General features: G+C 37.8%; 3 protein-coding genes across 4 annotated transcripts; 1 reads left to right on the top strand and 2 right to left on the bottom strand.

Annotated features, from left to right (window-relative positions):
* Window positions 1-1,009: 1,009 nt before the first annotated feature.
* On the bottom strand, window positions 1,010-4,616 carry LOC121331251 (transcription factor BTF3 homolog 4). Of its 2 annotated transcripts, none has more exons than XM_041278521.1 (6): window positions 4,560-4,616; window positions 3,268-3,326; window positions 2,526-2,639; window positions 2,059-2,260; window positions 1,650-1,709; window positions 1,010-1,409 (listed from the first exon to the last, which is right to left on the bottom strand). In XM_041278521.1, the coding sequence occupies exons 2-6, from the start codon at window positions 3,319-3,321 to the stop codon at window positions 1,363-1,365; spliced, it is 477 nt and encodes a 158-aa protein (XP_041134455.1). In that variant the 5' UTR covers window positions 3,322-3,326; window positions 4,560-4,616; the 3' UTR covers window positions 1,010-1,362. The 2 variants fall into 2 exon arrangements, with proteins under 2 accessions (XP_041134455.1, XP_041134456.1); XM_041278522.1 differs by having other exon boundaries at window positions 4,519-4,606.
* A 650-nt stretch (window positions 4,617-5,266) lies between these two features.
* Window positions 5,267-11,061, top strand: LOC121330575 (thioredoxin domain-containing protein 12-like). Its single transcript, XM_041277185.1, has 7 exons — window positions 5,267-5,470; window positions 5,936-5,996; window positions 6,821-6,873; window positions 7,403-7,476; window positions 7,898-7,967; window positions 9,689-9,772; window positions 10,301-11,061. The coding sequence occupies exons 1-7, from the start codon at window positions 5,368-5,370 to the stop codon at window positions 10,378-10,380; spliced, it is 525 nt and encodes a 174-aa protein (XP_041133119.1). The 5' UTR covers window positions 5,267-5,367; the 3' UTR covers window positions 10,381-11,061.
* A 2,210-nt stretch (window positions 11,062-13,271) lies between these two features.
* LOC121330585 (prostaglandin F2-alpha receptor-like) lies at window positions 13,272-22,226 on the bottom strand. Its single transcript, XM_041277204.1, has 4 exons — window positions 21,751-22,226; window positions 20,046-20,176; window positions 18,400-19,215; window positions 13,272-15,913 (listed from the first exon to the last, which is right to left on the bottom strand). Exons 3-4 carry the CDS (start codon window positions 19,198-19,200, stop codon window positions 15,587-15,589), a joined length of 1,128 nt encoding a protein of 375 aa, XP_041133138.1. The 5' UTR covers window positions 19,201-19,215; window positions 20,046-20,176; window positions 21,751-22,226; the 3' UTR covers window positions 13,272-15,586.
* Between the last annotated feature and the right edge of the window lie 1,260 nt (window positions 22,227-23,486).

Here is a 23,486-nt window from a genome sequence, read left to right as displayed (position 1 = left end):
CACACGGATCTCTTACGATTATTTTCTCTTTGGAATCTGTTACTGTAGTTATTTTATTTATTTTTATCACACAATCACCAGAGGTCAAGTATGACTAAACAGTGCCACCTACTGGACCAGAAAGAAATAGCAGTTAGCTGTCTTTCACCAGATGCTTATCGTCCTAATGTTAGGGGTGGATGACAGTTACATTTTAAATGATACAATTAAAATGTAATGCCAAGTATTATTAAAGTAATCCTGACTATCTTAAATAATGTTTTAATAATTGTGATTTTCTTCATTGCTAGGACGTTCTCACACTGCCTTTTTTTCACAAATTTACACAATTTACATTTACAGATCACGCTCAGAAATAGAGAATTGTGATTTTACCTGCCAATTAATATAAAAGGAGTTTAAGTAACACCCTGAATTTATTTTTGAACAAATCAAAGCTGTATACACAGAGAGGAAATAACAGGGCTATCCCAGTGTTGTCTGTAATATTGGGGGAAAAGAATATCTTAGTATGACTAAAGATTTGACTTTTGTATGGTTTATATAACCCTGCAAATATAAACTACCTTAACTGGTCACTGAGATTTGAGGCTTTGACAGTGTGGCTGCAGCAGCTTTGTAAGATTACCACGCAAGGGCTATTTTCTCTTGTACAATACCCGCAATCAAACTTGATCTTGAAAATTATAAAATACAGATGCGTACTCTGCACAGTCAGTATCTCAAAGCACTAGGTCTTATCATCTGGATCCAAAAACCAACATGCCCATAATACAGATTAGGTCACAGTGAAGGGTACCATTAGAGTTTGCCCAAGGAGTTTCTATAACATAGAAAATAAGAAGCAGTCATCTCACACGGTTGGTTTATAGTGACAGCAATTTTACTAAAGCATGCAAGCTCCCTCACAATGATGTTTAATTGAAGTATGGTCGCTGTACTTATCCAGCAGAAAAGCATTTTTTTCCTAGACAATGTGTGTTATGAATCAAAACAGCACCATGCAACAAAAGGTAAATCCATTTTTTATTTTGTAATTAAGGGGGGAAAAAAAAAACATAACTTTAAATAAGACTAACTTTCTTCCTCATCACTGCAAACACAGCCAAGACCCCGTCTGCTTCAAAAAAAATTTTAAACCCCGAAAAACTTTTAGAACTTCCTGTTTTCTTAAGTGCACAAATCTTTCCGAATGGAAGATGCTGCACAAGTCAGCCTGTTAAAAATACAAGAAAGTCTCTTGTTTTTGCGGTGTTGAAATGAAAGATCTCCGGGTTTGTTTTATAAAGTTAAAACACTGGAGCAAGCCGCTTCCTCGTTTGCAGTCCCCATCATTGGAACTTTCTGCAGCTCAGGGCAGCTTCAGTTTGCTTCGTTCTTCGATGCCTCATCGAAATTCTCTACAAGATCTGGAAAGAAAGATAACAGTGGAGTCAACAATTACCTTAACTCTCACTTTTTAAATCATGACATACTGAAATTATCCAAAGCATTCATATACAGTTCAGCATATTCAGTAAACCAAAATCATGTGACCACCCCCTCCACCATTGTTAATGCAAGAATGGAAACCTCTGCATTTATTTTACATTTTTGGACCAAATTATTAAAGCAGAGTAAATAATAACTTAAGTGCATTTTTGCATTACCTGGGACGTCATCGTCTTCTTCATCAATATCTTCTGCTTTTGGTGCTTTGTTATCCAGAACTATATAAAAAAAAAGGAGATTTTTGTATAAAAAATGTGTTACATTAAATAAGTTATGGGCTATTAGCCCCTTTATGGGATCAAGGTCACAAGGAAAAGTTTACATAACTCTGATTCCACAGATTGAAATACAGGGATGAAACTAAATCTGTGTCTTTGATACATGTATTACAAATTGACAATATGACTGATAACGTAATTAATTCTGCTTTCTTGCCATAATTGTACTTTATGAAAAATGCTGCAATGTACAAAAACAGGGATTGAACAACGTGCACTGCATCCCGCCTAGATTTGTATTGAAAATGGTTAAAGACGCTTGCATGGTAATCCAAGTGGAATAACCCACCTTGCCGTGGGAACTGCTCTGCAAGTTTGCGCAGGCTGGTCAGACTGTCTGCACCCAGCTGGCTGAGGATACCCGGGAGCATCTCTGTGAGCTGCTTGGTCTCTGCGTGGCCGGTGATGGCAAAGGTGTTGGCGGACAAGGAGGCCTGAACCTTTGGGTTGTTAAAGTGAATCACTGACCCATCATCCTTTATCATGTTCACCTGTTCAATAGGTGGGGAGAAAAGCAGCAAGTGATTAGGAGCAATTCTCAACATTGCTGAATTAATGCCTTTTACTGTCACCAATAAGAAAATCTGCATTCAATTTTAAGTTTCTTTTTTTTGACTAATTATTACTGCTATTGCTAATTTAATAATTGTCTACTGGGAATGTTTATCTATCAAAAGCACTATCTATTCCACTAAGCCTGCATTCATGTAGGTGTTACAAGGAAACTACAGTGGAGGCCCTATCCAGTTTACTAACCTCCTCAATCCCAGCAATGTTGTTCACAGCCAGTTTCTTTAGAGAACTTTGAAGTTTCTTGTCGTCAGCTGTTGCTGTTCTGTGTACAACCTTCTTCTTCCTACGTGCTGTACCCTACAGGCAGAGAAGGAAGTGTAGGTGCAATAAGAGTGGGTAAAGGGGACAAGAAGAGACAGAAAACAGACAAAATAGATTGAGAAATAGGTGGGAAGAGGGGAAGGTTGCATGAAATCAGATGGGGTGAATAATGTGAGAATGAAGAACAGGGAGAAATGTGGAGGAGGCAATGGGGTAATGTGAGAAAGAGAAATGCATTAGTCAGCATGCTAAGACAGCTGCAACCACACATGCAGAGCCGTCACTTGAAAATCACTACAAGTTTCAGCTGACATGAAACCACTAAATCAAAATTTAGAAATACTACACAGTGAGGGCTCTTAATGAGTAATATTAGATGAAGCAAAAGGCTGCCATCCAGTAACTGTATTTTCCTCTTTTACACTACTCGAAGACCAAAACTGCAGAGATGTATATTGGAATTTACAAATACTGGTGTATTTAGAGACATTGCTTTTACCTAAATTGTCCATTTATTCGTGATGAGAAATATTTAAGTTGGGAGTGGCGGAGCCACAGAATTAAATTAATGAAACTTTAATAAACAAAGTCCTTCCTAATATTTGAAACAATCAGTTAGGAAGATGACTAGTAATTACATTTTAATTTTAGTAAAAACTCATACCTTTCCACCTATTCGGACCTGGGCCTGAAGCTTGGCGAGTTTTTCTTGATTCATAGTGTCTGAAACAAACAAGACAATTCAGTTTCATCTGGTTAATTTATCATACTTTACAAAACACTGTATTTGAGTGCATTTCTGTGGCAGCTATCCCGACAACTAACCAGTATATAAATGAGCAAACAAAGACTTGCAAATAAAATACAAACATAGAAGAGAGCTTACTAGCTCAAACAAACTGCCCGAACTGTCAAAAAGGTAGCACAGAGGCATCCAATTCCGGTTGGCTTACTTTTAAAGCATTTTAACAAAAAAAAGGTACTCTTTTTACTGTGATTTTTGTAATTATTAAAAGCAGTTCGCCTCCAAATTCCCACTGTACATTACCAGAAACAACTTTCTCCCTTTATTTACCTAACGTGTATTGTATTATAAAGAGGAAATCGGTGTTTATATGCTGATGGTGTTTTGGTCACACTCCCCTTGGTGCCAATGCATGCTTAGCTGCACAGCACAGTTCACAACATGGGAATAGATTTGTTCAGCATTTAATAAAACAGGTTTCTCAAACACGTGTTGCAACATGTCACTAACTTGCTAATTATCCGTCGAACTTACGTTTTACTTTGTTTGGCGGATGCAGTTAACAGAAACACAATTTGCTAAAGTGGGCATGCTGTCACTAATGTAATGGATGACTTTACCAACCTGTATGTAACCAGGTTCAGCCCTCGTGATACTTTGCCTGTTCAGATCCATGCTAAATAGTTTTTTTTTTTTTTTTTTTTTTTCTCAACAGTATAACTCGTATTAGTGAGGCATTACAAATTTAACAAGGCATTCTAAAGAGCAGCAAGACCTTACCAGTGGGGACAACGAGGGCAGAGAAGTTTGGCTAGTGTTTAACCTTAACAAATCCACACACAAACAGTGCAACAGAACAGCATGCCCACGCGTGCTGTCAGATGAGCTACAAAATCAAAACCTTATTTATAAACGCAGGACAAAAGCGCCCCTCTGATGCGCTAAACTAAACATCCGGTAATACTGCTCTCGTTCTCATTTCTTTTTTTGATTTTTTTTGATATGTTTTTTTTTTTTAAAGGCCCATTTTCAGCCTCATCTACATACACAGCAGTCACGCTTTCTATTCATAAACAGTGGTTACACCGCGAAGCCTCAGCCTCTTAGTATGAGTCGCATAGCTTATATAACCCAGTCTCTTCTGTGAGAGATTTTTCGCCCTGTACCCACGGTTCAGCGACAGCAGCCGGACCCTTCTTTATCCTCCTCACCTGCTCCAGAAACAGCAGCAGCACGCGGAAAGGAAAGATGGCGGACCTGCGGGAGGACTTGCGTCACAACCCACGTGCCCCAAAGCTGTCTAACTGGAGGGGAGGGGGGTGCGATTACGTCATTTGTCACTTGCGCTTGGATTCACAGCCGTTTTGACAACCGACCCATCAGCGCATTGCATATGCGTTTTTGCTGTATAAGTACCTATTGCTACTGTTGATGGAAATGGAGGTAACATCCCTGCCCATAAACAAACAAACCAACCAAAAAGTTTTTTGCTCCAGTGCATTTTGCTCCATATGCCTGAAGCTATCGCGCAGAAGAAAGGTTTGTTAGTTTAAAGACCCATGGTTTTAGCAGCTCACAATCAGATCAGTGGTTGAATACAAAATAACTGAAATCCAGAAACAGAGCAAGATGGCCACTAGTGGTGTCACTTTGGTATGTGTGGTATATTCTTATCTTTAAAATACAATATATTTGTTTTAGTGTTGTACTTTATTGCACTTATCAAGTTACTTTATTTACCAAGTACATACACCTTACTCCTGTTGTAATCCCGACTGGCCTGAATTACGTTTCTGAAATGATACCTTGCAAAATGCAAACTGCATTATATTCTGCTCGCTGCACACAGAGGAAGGGGATGGTGTTCCTTAACAAAAGTTCAGTGCTCCTCCTACCTCGCCGTCATTTCCTGGCTTGATGAGCGCAGAGTTACATTACAGCGAAACGTTGTATAGGTTCCCCGGCTTGTGTGCAGGTGTAATACATTAGAAATCTAATAATCGAGGTAGAAAACTCACAATGAAAATGCAGAAGCCGTTGATTAATTTTGCTTTCCCCGCTGTTCTGTTTTCTCTTCTGGTTGCATGTGTCGATGTAGCCGCCGAGGAAGGACTTTCGAAAGGTAAGGTGTCCAAGTCAGACTTTAAACCTCCAAGTATTTTCGATGGTCGTTCAAGTCGTTATGTGCAGACAAAAAAAAAGAAGATTTCTTCGTTTTATGATTTAATTGCAATCTAAAAAACGTTTTAACTTCCTGTATAGCTACAAAGTCGATGTGTAAAAAACAAATACATGTCTTGCTGTGTAAAAACATTTTTATTCCGAGATATATATTCCCTATCCCTGGGGTTGGCAATGAGATGACTGTGGTACCGGTACCATAGGTATGCAGGAGGCAGCAACTCTTTACGTTCTTATGTTGTAAGAGTCACTGGGTCTTCTGTAATAGTTAAGCTGTGATTCTACTAAGCTTTTTGCTCTAGCAAGAAGGTTATTGCACGCCCTTAATAGATCACAGTCTTTACCGCTTGTCTCCCAATCGCAGGGGTGTGAGGAGTTATTATTTTTGTTGCTTTTTGTCCCCCAGGGTTTGGCGATCACATTCACTGGAGGACTTTTGAAGATGGAAAAAAGGAGGCAGAAGCCAGGTACTGTTTTTTTTTTTTTTTTTTTTTTTTTTTTTTAATGAAACCAAGCACACCGCGAGTTCTTTATACAAAGGCTGTGAGCCCTCTCTCATACTGTATAATGATAACCTCATCCGTTTGCTCTGTGCTCTAACTTTGTTCTGTGCTTTTTGGATAAAGCTTGTTCAGATGTGCCTTTTGCCTTCTGGCAGGATGGTGGTAACATGATTCCTGCCCTTACAAGATCCAGATATGTGATCTTTCACTATAAAACTCACAGGCACAGTGAAAAACACTACCCTGTAAATGTAATGTACCTTGACTGTCAACTTGTGTGCAGCCTTGGCAACAACCCAACCAAACCCCTTCATTCTGTGCACTTGATATTCCTTTCTGGAAGCAGTTTTGACCTTTTATTTATTTCAGCATAAAAATGCACTAGGCTAGAGAATTTTGATACCTGGTTCTAGAAAAAGCTTAAATGTTCGGTGAAATCTCATGCAGTTGCATCTGATTATGTCTTGTCCAAAAATAAATAACAATCATTGGTTTTGCATTACATTTGAAACCATTCAAGTGTCTTAACAACACGTGAGCACATTCTCCCTGTTTAATGTTTTTAGGTATTTTTTACAGTCACTGCTTTCTCGGTCCCCTCTGTACCGTAGACACAGTTCCCTGGCAAATCAAAGGACAGCACTGAAAAAAGGGACTCAAACTCTGTAGAAGTGGGATAAACCCAGTGCATGATGGGGACAAATATACACACAATTCATCCACAAGGAAAACCTGCTGCATAGCAGATTCTGAAATCAGCTAACACGTCCATCAATTTCCCATTTCAGTGGTTTGCCGTTGATGGTTATCATCCACAAGTCCTGGTGTGGAGCCTGTAAAGGTCAGTGAGGTTTTCGATACAGAATAAGAAATCTAGGGTGATGATTAGACCCCTGATAACAGCTTGGATTGCATAGGGTTACTGTTCTGTGATCACTGCAGCTCTACATCAGCACACATGCATGTACGCATACTAACAGTACTGATGCTCATGCAGTGGTACTCTGCTAAGTAACAGTGCTGTCCCCACAGCTCTGCAATAGTGTAAACAAATGTATGCAAATGTCACATGTGCATGAGGGCTGGAAATAGAACATTCTAGTTTATCACTTTCAGAACTATTTTAACCACTAATCCCAGGAGTATACACATGGAGCACAGACAGTTATTCACTATTGTAGGCTCATCACTGCTATCAATCAGTTATCAAGGGATTACATTGACTTAACATGTTGTAGTTAATTTTCTTTCAATCCATTTGTTTCGTAGCCTTATTTTGTCTTTTTTCCCTTTTTGTGAATTGAAAAAAAATAAAATAGATAAATAATCCTGTTCCTTTTTGTTTTTTTTTCTTCTGACTTTCGCATTAGCCCTCAAGCCGAAGTTTGCGGAGTCTCAGGAAATCTCAGAACTGGCCCACAACTTTATCATGATAAACATAGAGGTGATAATTCCAGTTTTTAAACTCAAATCTATGCAGCAATTTGTTGTGAAAGCTCAGGGACTGACAAGTAAGCGCTGAATTAATTTTATTACAACTGCATTAGAAAATTAAATGGGAGGTTTACTTAGTAGCCTAGTGAGCTGAGAAACAGTGGCATGTCCTGTCTTGGTAGTGCAGAGTCACTTGGAAGTTGTGTTATTCTGCTAGTTTGAACTGCGGGCTGTGGAAAATTAGCACTTTATTGTGCATCTCACATCTTTTTCAAGTCTTCTTTCTGATTCAGAAATAAAATGGAAGGTGGACTATACAATATGAAAGAAAGAGAAGTATTCTGTTCAGGACGGTGCCACAGTGGAACTCTGTTTCAGCTGACAGATTTAAAGAACAGCATTTGATGTTTAACTGTCCTTTAAACCAACAGGATGAAGAGGAGCCCAAAGACCAAGGCTTCAGTCCTGATGGGGGCTACATTCCTAGAATTCTCTTCCTAGGTAAGGGCTTCACCCCTTAACGCTATTGAAAAATGGTCCAAGATTAGGCTACAGCACCTACCGATTTCAATACACCCAAACTATTATTCTTCTACACTACACAACACCTAACAGACAAGCTCTGTCTCTTACTGTAGTTGTAATCAAACATGTGGAATATTTCTTAAGCTGGAATTAATCATTTTGTTGAATGTAGGAACCTCTTTCATTCATTTACAACCAACATCTTTTTTGTATTTAAATTAATGAGGAAATGTTTGCTGTAATCTTTTATGATTGTGGCAGTCACACAAACAATAACTGAAGTCCAGGTACTCCATGTTATTGATCTCGGCAGCTAGTGGTCTGTGAGCAATCCCGAAGTGTTGTTTAGGAATCCCAGCCCTGGTGGAAAGTTCTGTGTTGAATTCCTGGCTCTCACAGAGCCCCAGTTCTGCAGTATGAACTTTGCTGACTTAAAGCTCTCTGGTACACATTTCAATTTGTGTTTTATTTGGTTAATTTTAAACTCCCCAGCTTTATTAGATTTATTTTTATTTTGCTGCATCTCCCGTACTTTATAAATTTGATAGTCACATAAAGGGATGCTTTTCCACACAAGTAGTAAACTTACCATCTGCACAGGAAAAGTAACAGGAGCACAAAATTACCCAAATGTGAGATTTTATAGCCAGACTGTCGCTATTAGTTAAACATGTTCTTGATCATTTAGAAAAGCTGACTTAAAAAAAAGATATAATTAAACATTTTAATACGTACAATAGTATACAAATGCACAAAATGTGAAATGCTCAGGTCAACTGGACAGATATAATTCAGAAAGACACACACCTCTATAGCATCGAGATATATGAATGTTCAGACTTAATTGGTAAGGCAGTTCTCAGATAAATATAGCAGCAATCAGAGACTTGATTTCAAACAGTAATTGATTAGTTACAGTCAATAGATCGATACATGGCAAACAGTAACACAGACCGTGCACCCGAGTATATTAGTTAGTAAATTAGAAGAGACATACCAAGCTGACACCTGTAGTTACCATGCTAAATTAGAGTTAGAGATATAAAATTAATTGATTGTGCAAATACAGCCAATCGCATTTACCCACAAAACAAGCTCAGCAATTTAGCAAAGCTGCAGTTTATCACTGAACATAACCATGTACGTACTGCACCAACAATCCCCTAACCGGCTTGAACTTCCAGCACCCAGGTACTCTGGAAATCACCTCCTTGAGTGGAGGAGGAGAAATATAGGAGTCAGTGTGGTCCAGTGGTTAAAGTCCAGGGCTTGTAACCAGAAGGTCACTGGTTCAAATCCCATCGCTGCCACTGACTGACTCACTGTGTGACCCTGAGCAAGTCACTTAACCTCTTTGTGTTCCATCCTGCGGATGAGATGTTAAGTCAATATCCTATTATAAGTGACTCTGCATATAATGCACAGTTCACAGCCTACCTATGAAAAGTGCTATATATATATTATTATTATTATTATTCAGTGATAAGTGACCCACCATGTACAGTATTAAGTGTTCATTCAAAATAAGTAGTGCACAACTAATCATTTAAACAAAGAAAATAAGTGACCTTATTACAGAAGTCCACTGCATTCCAGGTCCTGTGCACAGTTCTGTTTTTGAACTTGCTACAGCACTCCTGGTTTAGAGCAATGAGAATAAGCCACTTGGCCCAGTTTAACAATCTCTCTGTCTTCAGATCCCACTGGTAAAGTGCACCCTGAGATCACCAACAAGAATGGAAACCCCAATTACAAGTACTTCTACAGCAATGCAGATCAAGGTGGGTGACCCTGTAGGACCTTCACAATAGTAGTCCCATTGGATATGATATTACCTGGAGTTTAAAATGACAGATGTGTTAGGGCAGAGATAGCAAGATTTTGCGCCAGTACAAAGTTAACCTCTTTTAATTCTAATTAAACCATTGAAACCGTACGTTGATATCATTATGTATATTTTATGATTTTAAACTGACCCGTGTGGGTTGCTAGCATGTTATTGTTTAGTGTCACAGTGAAAATGTAACTCTTGGCTATTTAAATAATGTTTTGTGAAACTATTCTAGACTGTTCTTGGCAGACAATAGCCTACAACAGTTTAGTGAAAATTAAGTTTGTTTTATTCATAAAACTGACCTAAAAAATATTCTTGAAATAACTCCTGAGTTTATATCTCTGTGAAACGGCATGTTCTGATTAATGACACTGTTGAAATGTGTTGAGAGGCCAGTAGCTTGGGGTCAACGTGGATTACTCATGTGAATCTTGCAGAATGAATAACCCCAGCTGTGTCACGCCTCTCTCTCTAGTTGTGTCAGGGATGAAGGAAGCCCAGGAGAAACTGACAGGAGATGCCTTCAAGCAGTCGCACATGGCTGACGAGCTCTAAACCTGAGCCCCGGACCACACCGAACAGAGGCGACGCTGCAGACACCAGAAACCACAGCTCACTCTCCCACCCCCACAAGACGCTGAACTCCCTCCTGTGGCGATTCGGAATGTAATTCAAACCCAGGACACATCAACCGACCGACAGACAGGGAATAATGGTGTAAAAACAACCAGTAATATGATTCTGTTTATAGCACACTGGCAAATGTATATCAAGTGTTCCTACAGGAAATGTGGTATATAAATCACCACCAGACTACAACACCACCACACTTGTGTTTGTTTGGCAAAGCCAAAAGTGAACTATTTGTATATTGGGTTTAAGGTTTGCTCCGTATTTTACACAGGGCTTCAATAGGTTCCTAACTCCACATACAGTTTAGATTTAATTTGCTGGACTTCCTGCTAGAGGTCCTATTGTAACTTGCCACAGCTCAGGGCCCACCCCCCATGTTTACCCAGCGAAAAGCATCTAGATCCACACCAGGGGGCAGCCTGTATGTTTCCTTGCCTGCATTGATATTTTTCAGACAACTGCTTTCTACAACTGTTATTCCTCTTTCTGGCTTCATTCTTATTAGTGAGTGTTTTAAACTGATGGAAATAGGCTAACAAGATGCTCGGATACATTGTGAAAAGTGTTGAATTTAAATCAAGGGGTAATGTTAAAACTGTACAAAGACCTCATCTTGAATGTTGTGTGCAGTTCTGGTCACCTCGCTATAAAAAAGATATTGCTGCTCTAGAAAGAGTGCAAAGAAGAGCGACCAGAATTATTCCCGGCTTAAAAGGCATGTCATGTGCAGACAGGCTAAAAGAATTGAATCTGTTCAGTCTTGAACAAAGAAGACTACGTGGCGACCTAATTCAAGCATTCAAAATTCTAAAAGGTATTGACAGTGTCGACCCAAGGGACTTTTTCAGCCTGAAAAAAGAAACAAGAACCAAGGGTCACAAATGGAGATTAGACAAAGGGGCATTCAGAACAGAAAATAGGAGGCACTTTTTTACACAGAGAATTGTGAGGGTCGGGAATCAACTCCCCAGTAATGTTGTTGAAGCTGACACCCTGGGATCCTTCAAGAAGCTGCTTGATGAGATTTTGGGATCAATAAGCTACTAACAACCAAACGAGCAAGATGGGCCGAATGGCCTCCTCTCATTTGTAAACTTTCTTATGTTCTTACTGTTAAACTGTTGCAACCTTGCCAGCTAGGTTAATATTGGTATCAAGTATTTAAACTGTACACTGTAAAACCATATGTTTAAGAAGTGGGCACCAATCTTATGCAACATATTTTTTGTTTGAGCAATTAACTAAGCAACAAAAAAATATCAAAATAAACATTAGTGCACAGTATATGCATATTTAAATGTGATTAGGATCTGTTGCATATGATTTGTGTTCAATTCTTAAATATCTGTTCACAGTCTAGAGCCCTTAGTCTTCTATATCTCCAGTGTATCTGCCCCTCTGCATTGTGAATCATGTTAATAATGCTGTAACCTATAACTAATGCACAATTTTATTAATATGCTAGGGCTGTGCTGATACTCATCTATGTAGTTGCCTTCGAGAAGTATTTAGCGGCAGATATTTAAATAATTCATTCATTAAGGTGCTGTGATTTCAAAACAAGAAAAACTGCCCTTCCCTGCAAGGTTTCGGCCTCGGTACAGCAGTAAAAATGTCATGGCCTGGGATGAGATGTACATTTATGTCCAGTTGGCTTTTAAAACACTCAATGTGTTTCATGTCATGCTCACGAGTGAATTAGATTCACCCTATCCTTCTCTCTGGCAGTTATTTTCAGCCACAAACCTGTTCCTCTCGAGCTCTTCTCCCAAGTGTGCACATGCATCACATCGCCACTTCACGTATAAGATTTTTGCTGTTGAGTGGCACTCGGTTGTAAAGGTGAGGGAAGGACATTTTTTTCTTGTTTTGAAAATAACACATTAATGAAAGGATTTATTTAATACATGCTTATAAATACTTTTTAAAGGCAAATACGAGTATCAGCACCCCCCCTATTTGGTGGAGTAGACATACAGGGTCTCATTCTGGACAGACAACCAAGATGGTTGGAGTTTAAGAGGTTAACAGAGCTGTCTCTGCCCCTGGTGATTGTGAAGGAGCATACGTGGGTTACTGTGGGTGCAATGCCCATCAGTAAAGTTCTGTTTTTTGTGCCAGAAGTAAAGTGTTTCTATTTATCTATAAGTATAGCATTTAAATGAGATCACTGTTTATTCTTCGTGGTAAGACGATACAATTCAACCTGTGAATACACTGTACCTGCATGGCCAGAAAATGTCACTGTTTAGTTTTATTAAGAGATTTTATTCTGCATTGAAGGGCAGGTTGTCTTGCTGGAATGTGTGTGTTTTTATATGGCTGAGAAACAATAAAGTTATAAAAAAGAGAGAAAAGTTTCTGTTCTTGTAAGGGCACTGGTTTAGAAGCCAAGGCTTCTGTGAGGGTTAATTTAATCTTTAGTGTTAGCAGAATCTTAAGTGATACATTTATTCACCAACAGATGTCCTACTGGTCCCAAATAAAACACAATAATCTCCAATGGGACGGAACATTTGTAGCTGTTTAATAACCAGTAACCTATGATTTCATACATGCTTTAAAATCATTCTGATTTGTTTAAATATACAGTATTCTTTTAGTTGTGTTTAATAGGACCCCAATTGAGCAATACATCATTATTATTATTATTAGTTGTCATTATTAGTATTATTATTGGTAGAAGTTACCTTATGGATATATATATATATATATATATATATATATATATATATATATATATATATATATATATATATATATATATATATTATATAGATACATTTACACACAATGTCAACTTGTGTGTTACTCTGCATATTGAAGCTAATACTGATATAAAGGCCAATATCAATAAAAATAAGATATATTCCGAATCTACAATCTCTTATTTGTAATTAGCCTGTCTTTACAATGATCTGCTGAATAGCAATAGATTATATAATATTGATACATTAAAATGTTGCAGTTAACGAGTAAATAAGCAGACGCAAACCATAGACTAAAAAAAAACCCCAAACATTTAATGTTTAAGCAATGGAAATTCTGAATCGGTGGTAGTAACATCCTTGACGTTGGCACGATTCAAACTGTACACAGACAACTGCCAGGGGGGTTGAACAATGCCTGCTGTTTGTTCTGTTGCTTCACTTAGGCTTCGCAAGAAGCTGGCAAAGCCTTACGAGGGACAACATGTTTGAGAAATTGCCAGACCAGCAAGAGCACGGAAAAGCTTTTTAAAGGTAGAAGAAATACGTGCAACAGCTCTGTTAGAGATGATTCATTCTATTAAAATACAGCATTGAGGCTCAGGATATTATCTTGTGGTCTGAAAAGGTCAGATCTCGGCAAAGTATGATCAGCTTATACTAATGTATCAGTGCTGCAGGGGTTCAGGGGAGTGGGGAGAAAGCACATCCACAGCATTTCTAAAAAGCAAAGACCCTGTTTTTTAGCAATTGGCTCAAACCAGTAATAGGATGCTGTTGACTTGTCAAGACTGTTTATCATACACGTTTCCAGTGGGGACAGATGCCAGGTCCAAGACAGATCCTTGGAAAGCTCCCCAGCTACAATCAATCTGAAACGCTTAGATCACAAAGTACCAAAGCACATTGCCAGTAGTATAGTTTTCACAGATAAACAAACAATACAATATACAAGCAGGACATTAACTATATCACAAACAGCAGATATTTAAACATATATTTTAACAGTTTTCCAATGCAAGCATGTCTTTTTTTTTTTTTTTTACCAGTTCTTGCCTTTGTTATTTTGCCACCTTATTTACATTCAACGACCTGGACATTACCTGCTGTTTGCCTTCATTTCCCTGGTAAATAGAAATCTGTTGAATGTTTCACAAAAGCATTGGTCCATATTTAACCCTGGTAAGCCTAGGATACCAATACGAATTACCAGTGGTTTGAGATTGTTACCAGTGCTGGAAACACACCCAGACTGATGGGTTTGCTTCATAACACAGATGGAAAGTCTTTTTGTTAGTTACAGACAAGTCAACCAAAAGAGCTGAGTTGAGAAGCTACAGGTGAGGACATATTTTAGACGCACACAGCATCATTGTAATTTAGTTCTTTACAATTGACCTGCAGACTACTACATAATGGCTCCTTTGTACAGTGTATTTTCAGAGCAGTAACATTTCCAGCAGGGCAAACCACAAATAACACCGTGGCGATGTTTTATTATGAATGTTAGTTTTATGAGTACAAGAAACCAAGCTTTTAAAGAGTTTCTTATTCATTCATCCACCTTCAACACTGCCATACACATAGCAATACTAGTTAGCCTAGTTTACTCTGATTGGAAATGTATTGCACTGAAAGCACAGAGTACAAAGGAGGTGTTATTTATATGTGTGCTCAAATCTCAGCCAAAGACCTCTCCCGGTCAACGGTGTTTAACTAAAATAATGTTAGCGTGTTTCTAAATAAAACCTGGGCTTTTCTGTAACCCAGGCTTTGCCCATAAATACAGTATTTACAATAGTTACACCAGAAAACATACAAGCTTTAGTATCATTCAGGTAAACTGGTTAAGAGCAAATTCTGTATCCCTACATCAATGTACAATACAACCGGTCTGAACTCTTAATTCACAGTACCTGTCTATACCACAACATTGTTTCAAAACAAAGTATGAACTGAAGTTGCTTCGACTAAATGATCTTGATACTGGTTTTATAATCCAGACTCCAATAAGCATAGCTGTTTCCAATGAAGGAAGCCATGGGTCAAATTAAGTAATGAACTGTAAATCTACTAGAAACATTGTGCTACCGCTTAATATACAACATCTGCTAAATGATTCGACTCCTCATTTCTATATCGTATTTCTGTTGCACGTGGCCACATTTACTGGGCTGTAGCTATAAATATGGCACAGATCTTTTGGAACGATTGCATCGATAAGCTCAAGCATTATTGTTTTAGGCGTGCTTTTGGTCAGCACTAATAAATAAAGACATCTGTCCCACAGATATTGTACTAACATAACATAAAACTAGGAGAACATGTGTTCTTTTCAGCACCTGCTCACTCAACTCTGTGCTTCACAGAAGGAAGCCCAGCTGATTCTGGTTGTATTGCTTTATTTAGCATCCTTCACCTCAAGTACATGGCACTGTGCCACTAGTAACAGTAACGGGCATGACACTTCTAATAGAACTTTCTGGGACCAAGCCTGGCTGGCTAGACATGGCTGTCATCTTCATGGAACATTTCATAGAGCTGCAGTTCCATTTGTAAAGATTGAGGATTTTATATCCACAGCAGCGCCTGGTTATTATAAAAAGTTTTTTCAGCACAGCCTTTCTGAGGAGAATGTACACCCAGGGGTCTAAAATCTGATTCCATGTGGCCATTCGAACAGCAAGCAGCAACTTTTCACAGCTCACATTATTCTGAGAATCAGTGCTTCCAATTTTAACAATGACCTGGAAGAGAGAAAAAAACAAATATGATGAATAAGGATTTAATGTTCATTCGCATATTAAAGCATATATAAAAAATTAACATGGCACAGCATGGTAAACTATGGTAAATGTATAGTATAACATGGGAAGACTGCTGCTAAATTACTGAGCAATTTTACTGTGGTACATTTTTATAACACGTATGCAGACAGAGTTGTTTTTTTGGATGCGGAAATTATGTAGATTTGCAAGTTCTTCTAATTCACAATGGCAATATTGTACACTGTAAACCCATGGACAGTCCAAAAGCATTTTATATGCAACCTGACTTTACTTTGATTCCTTCCTAGTAAATTTTAATACTGGCACCACTGCCAGTAAACATTACCATCACCTCTCACAGTTAAAGGATCTGGTCAGTTAATTGCCTCAAGAAGGAGTGCACTTCGATTTGCCAGCCATGTAAATGAATTACATCCTATACTCTGGGGCATGGTCATCTTTCCAATTATATTTTATTTTTAGGGCTTCGATTTGAAGAGCAGGCCAAAGACATGAACAACAAAGGAACCTTCACATCATCAAATCTAGGTTCAAATTAGTGTGCTTTGCTGAAAATAACAAAAAAAAACCTTTTCAAATGCAGCCCATGGGAATAACGGACAATTACAGGTATACCTAGAGACAAACAGGAAACGTATCCTGCTTTATAGTGTTCCCAGAGGAAATCCTAATTAGGGATAATATGCTGTAAATCACAAACAACATTTATTTGCTTGGTTTACAGTCTCAGACCATTGGATTGAATGTAAGGCACGGGCTGGACACAAACCATATGATTCAACGACGAACGTCTACTGTTCAACTTAAGAGTTGCTGGTGTCATTATTATTAACTCATTAGCTGCTAGGAGGAGATCCATTGCAACATTACTGCTCCACACAGTACCGAGACTTGTTATATGTAAATACACAACCCCTCTTATCATGACTAATGTCAGTATACTTTACAGATACACCTCATTCAATGTAGTCTTCAAGTACTCTTGGTTAATTTAGCTTTTGCCTTTATTCATTACAGAGGCTATGGGAGGACTGAACACTATGTAAGCTTGGGAAGTGTCTCTCTCTACCCTGTGTTGCTGTTGAGTGTCATAATAGAAGAGTACTGAACTATTTTAAATGAGTCAATCTGGTACTCAATGCAGTGACACCCTGGAAAAGAACATTTTACCCAAAATGAACATGTTGAAACCAATGCTAGTGTTTAAGGGTAATTTGGACTGTGGTCATAATGATTTATATATATTATCCAAAGTTTATTACAACATAAAAAAACAACATTTTTTTTTTTTTAAAAAAAGGTGGTTCTTCCAGATGCGTGAATAATGACTTGGTTGCTTTTTCGTGCCATGTGTGGCACAAAGTGTTTTGTGGTTGACTAAATCTGGCATGTATTTGTACATTCAGTTTTTCCTGTTCAGTTTTTAAAATATGTTAAAATATTCAGCCAAAAAGCTAGGCAAAGTATTACATTGTTCACATTTTCCAGTCAGTCTTCATCCAAACCTGTTATTCATGTGCCAGATGTAGAAAAAGGGAAAACATAAGAGTGGGAGAGGATTATGTGTAGGTCATTAGCGATGGTAACAATGTGTGATTGTGTATATGTATGAGAAAGCAGCATGCATTAATAAAATGTGTAGATATTCAACACCAAACCATATTTAGAAATTTTGTACACGTCTTTAACAACTCAAGGTTTTGAAGCAATTCATAGCTCTCTTACATAACACTAACAACCCTTATAGCACAGTAGTTTATTGCACAGATTCAACGCTTTTCATTGTTTATCCCTTATTATTTCATATGTCATCCATATATTTGATGGATGGCAAGAAATACGATGCTGTGACAGGAGCTTCTGCATTCCTGCAAGAGACTGCAAAGTAAATCTAGGAAATGAACCTGCCACAAAAGCAGCAACACTTCATTCTCGAAGACTGAAACACTCTGATTTATTCTGTATCTATCTCGCAGTAGAGATAAGGAGGTGACATTAACAATATCCGTGTATCTACCTTTCTTCACTGTGTAGAGCAGCAGTCTCGCTCTGGGAGTAGGGTGCTAGAGGAATATAGAAGCAGTACCACACATGGGGGGGACAGGACGACAACCAGAAATTTTGTCCCAGGCCCGGGCATTCCGGGTGGGGCCGATAATACAGTTTATTAACCCTCGCATTCCAGGATTGTGCAGTTGTGCGCAAGCCTTTACTTAAAAGAAATAACAGCAACAACATTAAATTAGGGTTGGTAGGATGTACAAAACATTCTGTGGGCAGCACTGTATAGAAGTCTGGTGGTGTGATACGTCGTAAATTCATGATTAAACTTGGGGGGGGGGGGGGGGGGTCTCACTAGTTAAGCGCTGACAATCTCATATTGTTAATAGAAATTCCATTGAACGTGCAAAAACTCGGTTGGATATTTTAAATCCAGCTCTTACCAGCAATGGACCCCAGCAGATACATGAGACCAGCATGATAGCCAACAGCTGGCATATCATTTCGAAGTGGTGAGACCTGCCTTGCCTGTGCTTTTCGCTTCTCATTTTGGACCTGATGAGGGTGACGCCTGTGACAGTGTTGCACAGGATGGAAATGAAAAGGGACGCCAATCCCAGAGTAGAAAAGAGTAGCGGGAAGAACACGTCCACCCAGTCCCTCTTGTTCTTTATTTTGAAGAAGCACCAGCTTTTGGATTCCTGCACTTCGTAGGGCCTCTTTGCCATGATTGGCAGCACAGCTATAAAAATGGCAAAGAGCCAGACCAGAGCCAGCAGCTTCTTCATGTGTCTGGAGGTGAGTTTGGTGGAATGGAATATTGGGTTGGTGACCCCTATGCAGCGCTCCACTGCCATCACGCTGCCCAGCAACAAGGGGCTCAGGCCAAAGAACACCATGCAGGCACCGAAAAAGCCGCAGAGTATTTTCTGGGGGTCAAACGTATCCCAGTCTTTGTGCAAGGAGTAAACCAGCATCACTATCGATCCGTTGATGAGATGTCCTAGGAAGTCTGTGATTACCAAGCCACTGGCGAAGAGCAGGAAAGACGCTTTGGACTTCAACTTGAAATGCCTGTAGGCCTTCACGAGGATTGCCAGGGCAAGGCTGTTAGACACGATCCCCACAGTCATTGAAAAGATCGAGATGATAATAGAGAGCTCTATTTTGGTATAGGTTGTGTTGGACGAATTGGCACACCAATTCAAACACACTGGAGCTTCTGTTATGTTGCTGGACGCCATTGCTTTGAGGGAGGTCTGTGAACGAAATGCAGCAATAGGATTTAGTTCAAACACAGTTAAATTGGTCAGCTGAAGCCTTTTGGGCTGTTCACCAGAAAGCTGCTTATCACTTTGTCTCTCTGAGACTTAGGCCTTCTGAAGCAGTATTACATGATATTATTTCACCCACAAACATGTTCATCCTAATAAATTCACGTTGTGATTTTGTATCCTCTTGGGCTGTATCATGGTTGTGTACGCCTTACCATGTGTAGACCATGCTTTGGCAAAAAGAAAACGGTTGTATTAACACTAACATGTACCTGTTTCAAATGCTGATTTTCTGTTTATCATTAAATTGCATAGTATTTAATCAGCATCTCTGGTAGAATTATTCTTATATTCAGCAAGTGCTACTAACTAACTGCTCCACCTGCCCGTGAATTTTAAGTGGCGTGTGTAAGGAGAGGTAATTGTTAGCTTGTCTTCTTCTTGGAAAGTGGAAAAGTCATAATTGACCTCATCTATTCATTTAATGTTTTAACATTATAAGCATTAGCTTGAATAACACCAGTGAGCTGTTACCATTATGGTCACTGTATAAATGAATTATTAAGATAACTATAAAACTCCAGAGACCCATTAAAAAATAAATGCAAAATGTGACAAGAAGTAGGAGCAAAAACTCTTATAGACTGTCAGGAATTTTCATGGACATATTTTCAGTAGTTTTGTTATTCTTCCTGAGTAGATTCAACTGTGTCATTCATTCTACTGGAGTGTGTGAACATTCCTCAGATTATAGATGGGATTTTGTTAACTTTTAACATTATAATTAAGATGACTTAATAGATTCACTTAATTACCTGCACTCCTAGTTCAAATGATTCTAGCTGGATCAGAGGTTTGCAAGAGAAGAAATTGCAATGGCAAGGCTCCTGCCAAGCTACACAGTCTCAGGCGCAGATAATCAAATAAATTATAATAAATTACTAATCTGTTTATGAAAAAAAAAAAAAAAAAAAAAAAACAATTAGCAGGGTTAGATTTGAAAGGATTCTTTTTCTGATTGTTCCATGGACAAATGCAAATAAAACATAATTTTTGCTCACAGCCAACTAGTCAACATTGCAATATGTTTAACATGCCTTTGTCAAGGGAAAGTGTGCTTGAATACAAACAGTGAAGGTACTTATATGCTTTTGATACTATGGTAACCACACTCATTTATTTCTATCTCAATAGAATATAGATGTAGACATAGATATAGATATACACATTATCGTACATAGAAACTGAATAATATGCAAATGAAAACAACACAACTTGCTCTTTTTTTGTATGTAAATGCTATTGAAACAAATGTTCTGAATACAGTTCAGTTGATTTAAAGTTGTCTTTACTACTTTTTTAAAATTATCTACATATAAACATGTTGTATATAGCTCACTCCAGTTTCATTATATGTTAATCTTGAACAAAAAACTGAATGTATAGTTGAAGGTATATTGGGAATTTGTTTCGGAACTTGTAAAAGACACCTAATATGTTTCTCCTTCCAGAAAACAGGAGTTAATTAAACAATGGAGTAAATGCAATACAAATTCACCGCTATATACATTGGAGTTTGTTCTTTGATACATTACTGAAAAATAATGGGTTCAAAACAATAGACTCTACATAAAATCTGATAGAACCTTACGCAATGGTTCCAAATACGAATCATCGTTAATACATAGTTCTTAATGTTATAATATATATATATAGAATATATATTAATATTATATATATATATATATATATATATATATATATATATATATATATATATATATATATATATATATAGATACCTTATATATATATATATATATATATATATGATTATATATATATATATATATAACTTTTTCATTATGATCCTTTTTTCAATAGGGCGTTTTCTGTTTTTCTTGATTTAGATCGAGGCAACGTTAATCTATTCAGGACTGTCAGTATTAATAAACGGCAATGCCTAATATCTGTTTCTTTCATTAAACTTCTCTTTCTATACATGAATTATGCACGAAAGATACAAAATGAACGCATACTTGCAATAATAGCAGCAATACAAATTATTGTTACATGTAAAAATGGTTCATTATACAGTTTACAGAGATAATCCATATAGCCACACTGTCTGCTGGACTATGACATTATTGTTTAAAAAGTTATTCGAATGTTAAGAAACATATTTCCTGCTTTCTGAGAAAAAGAAATATCATTATGCGAAAAATAGTTTTTAATACCTGCCTATAAATAACTACTAGTCTCCAGAAGATAAGCTACAGAATTAAAGCAATGATACAGTTTAATTTAAAAAAGTAAAACATAGTAATTGTGCCGTTAAGTAAAAATAAATAAATAACGGAAACAACGTGGCATACAAAAAAAACTTATAGCGCAAGCATAAACTACATGACATTTACAAACGCTTACTGAAACATTTCATGGATGACTTCCAATAATGCATTTATTTCCTTTTGTTATAACGTATATTACAATATGTAAAAACAAACAAATAAAAAATACCTTTGCACAGGAGACCAGCAGTAAAAAGTCGAATGCTTGGGATTGATTTCTATCCCCGTGAAATCATAAATACTCCGCGTTCTTCCGTGTGTCCAACACACAGGTCTGTCTTATGCACTGACTATAAAGAGGCAACGTCACAGCTGCCTCCCCTGCACTCCAAAGACTCAAATAATAGCCCGGCGATTTTGGGGTCTTATATAAGAAATGTAAATTTTGAAAAGAAAAAAAAAATAGAAATTATCATGTCAGCTATGAAAACAAAATGCGTGGAGCTAGAAACTGCAAAGAGTATTCACAATGCACAGCAACGAGTAAAATAAATGGATTCAAAAATCCATTTACATTCACTAGGGATTTTGTGTCTATTAGTGGGAAGCTTTAACTAGAATTGTGTTGCCAGGATTTAATCGCATTGGCAGTTCAATTCGAAGACGACCAACAATACTTTTCGAATACGCCTGCCACAGATTACACTGTAACAATTTTATTTATTTATTTATTTTTTGTTCCTGGGTAGTAAGTGTTATTTCCTAATTGCTTAAGCCTCAAAATTATAGAAAATGGCTATTATTCCCCACAAACTTTGCTTTTGTGACCAGGACAGTGATAATTCAAAATATCACTATTTCCAATGGGAAAACGGGCAAATGTGTGTCTTTTTGTTCACATAAAGTCAGAAAAAAAAACAACATATGAATCCAAATTAACATGTATTTATACTAAAAATTGCGTTACATAGTGTTATTTACTGAGCATTTTATGTCAGAGCTGCTGATAGGCCCCTCCGCGGAGTGACGTCCTCGGCCCCGCCTACCAGGGGATTAAGTCGTCACTTCGCGGGGATCACGTTCTCTTTTGCTTCACACAGTCGGTTAGGCAGGGTGGGTATAACTAATCTCTCCAGTTGCGTGATTGTTTATTTGTAAAATAGCTCTCACTTAGAGTTTTTTCTGCTAATACCTCAAAAATTTATTGATGGGAGTTAGGGATGCACCTAGTATCCAAGTTTTTGGGATTCGGCCGAATACCGAATCTACCCACTATTTTCTTTAATGTTTCAACCTGTGTCACCTGATCTGAGAGGAGGGTTGCCAACAGGCTCCAAAATCTCAGGACCCAGTTTTGTAACTCACCTCTCTAAACTGTAATGCATTCAGTAAAGTGAGTGTGTATTGTGCAAACTGTCGCTGAATTATTGAAATCGCTGAATTGTTTTACTTAGTTGTTACCAAAAGCACACAAATACCTGCTAGGATCGTTTCCATCAATTAGATCTATACAGCAGCTGATTGGCTTTGAGTCTCTGACTAGGCGGGACTGTGTGAAGCAAGTAATATTAAACAAATAGAAACTTTACCTGCTACCACAAGGTTAAATGGAAGAGTGCAGGTGAGTGCAACGTTATATATAGTAATGGTGTTGCACTATTTTGATAGATACTGTTTACTGTATATAAAAAAAAATAAAATAAAAATCAAGCAATATGATTAATCGTTGTTACGAGGCTCTCCGGTTAGAATCGCCACCACAATTAATCAATACATTTACTAATCTGCTGAAGCAATTCACACTCACTTTACGAATACACTGCAGTTTAGTTTAGTGAGGGGAGTTAAAAGACCTGACCTGCCTTAGTGTCCCGAGATTCTGGAGCCTGTTGACAGCTGAGAGCAGTGAGGAACAAATTACCATGATGAGTGACCTGAATCTCCCTGCGAAATAAAACTTGCATT

Source organism: Polyodon spathula, chromosome 18 (assembly GCF_017654505.1).
Source record: "Polyodon spathula isolate WHYD16114869_AA chromosome 18, ASM1765450v1, whole genome shotgun sequence".
Classification (NCBI taxonomy): Eukaryota; Metazoa; Chordata; class Actinopteri; order Acipenseriformes; family Polyodontidae; genus Polyodon; species Polyodon spathula.
Note: the sequence above shows the minus strand (reverse complement) of the source record. Positions and strands in the feature narration are given on the sequence as shown.

Bases quoted from the DNA above. Each gene is read 5' to 3' on its own strand.
- LOC121330575 (XM_041277185.1), top strand. From the start codon at position 5,368: ATGAAAATGCAGAAGCCGTTGATTAATTTTGCTTTCCCCGCTGTTCTG. The intron at 5,471-5,935 runs GTAAGGTGTCCA...TTTGTCCCCCAG, and splicing joins CGAGGAAGGACTTTCGAAAG to GGTTTGGCGATCACATTCAC. The intron at 9,773-10,300 runs GTGGGTGACCCT...CTCTCTCTCTAG, and splicing joins CTACAGCAATGCAGATCAAG to TTGTGTCAGGGATGAAGGAA.
- LOC121331251 (XM_041278521.1), bottom strand. From the start codon at position 3,321: ATGAATCAAGAAAAACTCGCCAAGCTTCAGGCCCAGGTCCGAATAGGT. The intron at 2,261-2,525 runs GTTAGTAAACTG...CCTATTGAACAG, and splicing joins ACATTGCTGGGATTGAGGAG to GTGAACATGATAAAGGATGA. The intron at 1,410-1,649 runs GTAATGCAAAAA...CTTTCTTTCCAG, and splicing joins AGAAGACGATGACGTCCCAG to ATCTTGTAGAGAATTTCGAT.
- LOC121330585 (XM_041277204.1), bottom strand. From the start codon at position 19,200: ATGGCGTCCAGCAACATAACAGAAGCTCCAGTGTGTTTGAATTGGTGT. The intron at 15,914-18,399 runs GTAAGAGCTGGA...TCTCTCTTCCAG, and splicing joins TCTGCTGGGGTCCATTGCTG to GTCATTGTTAAAATTGGAAG.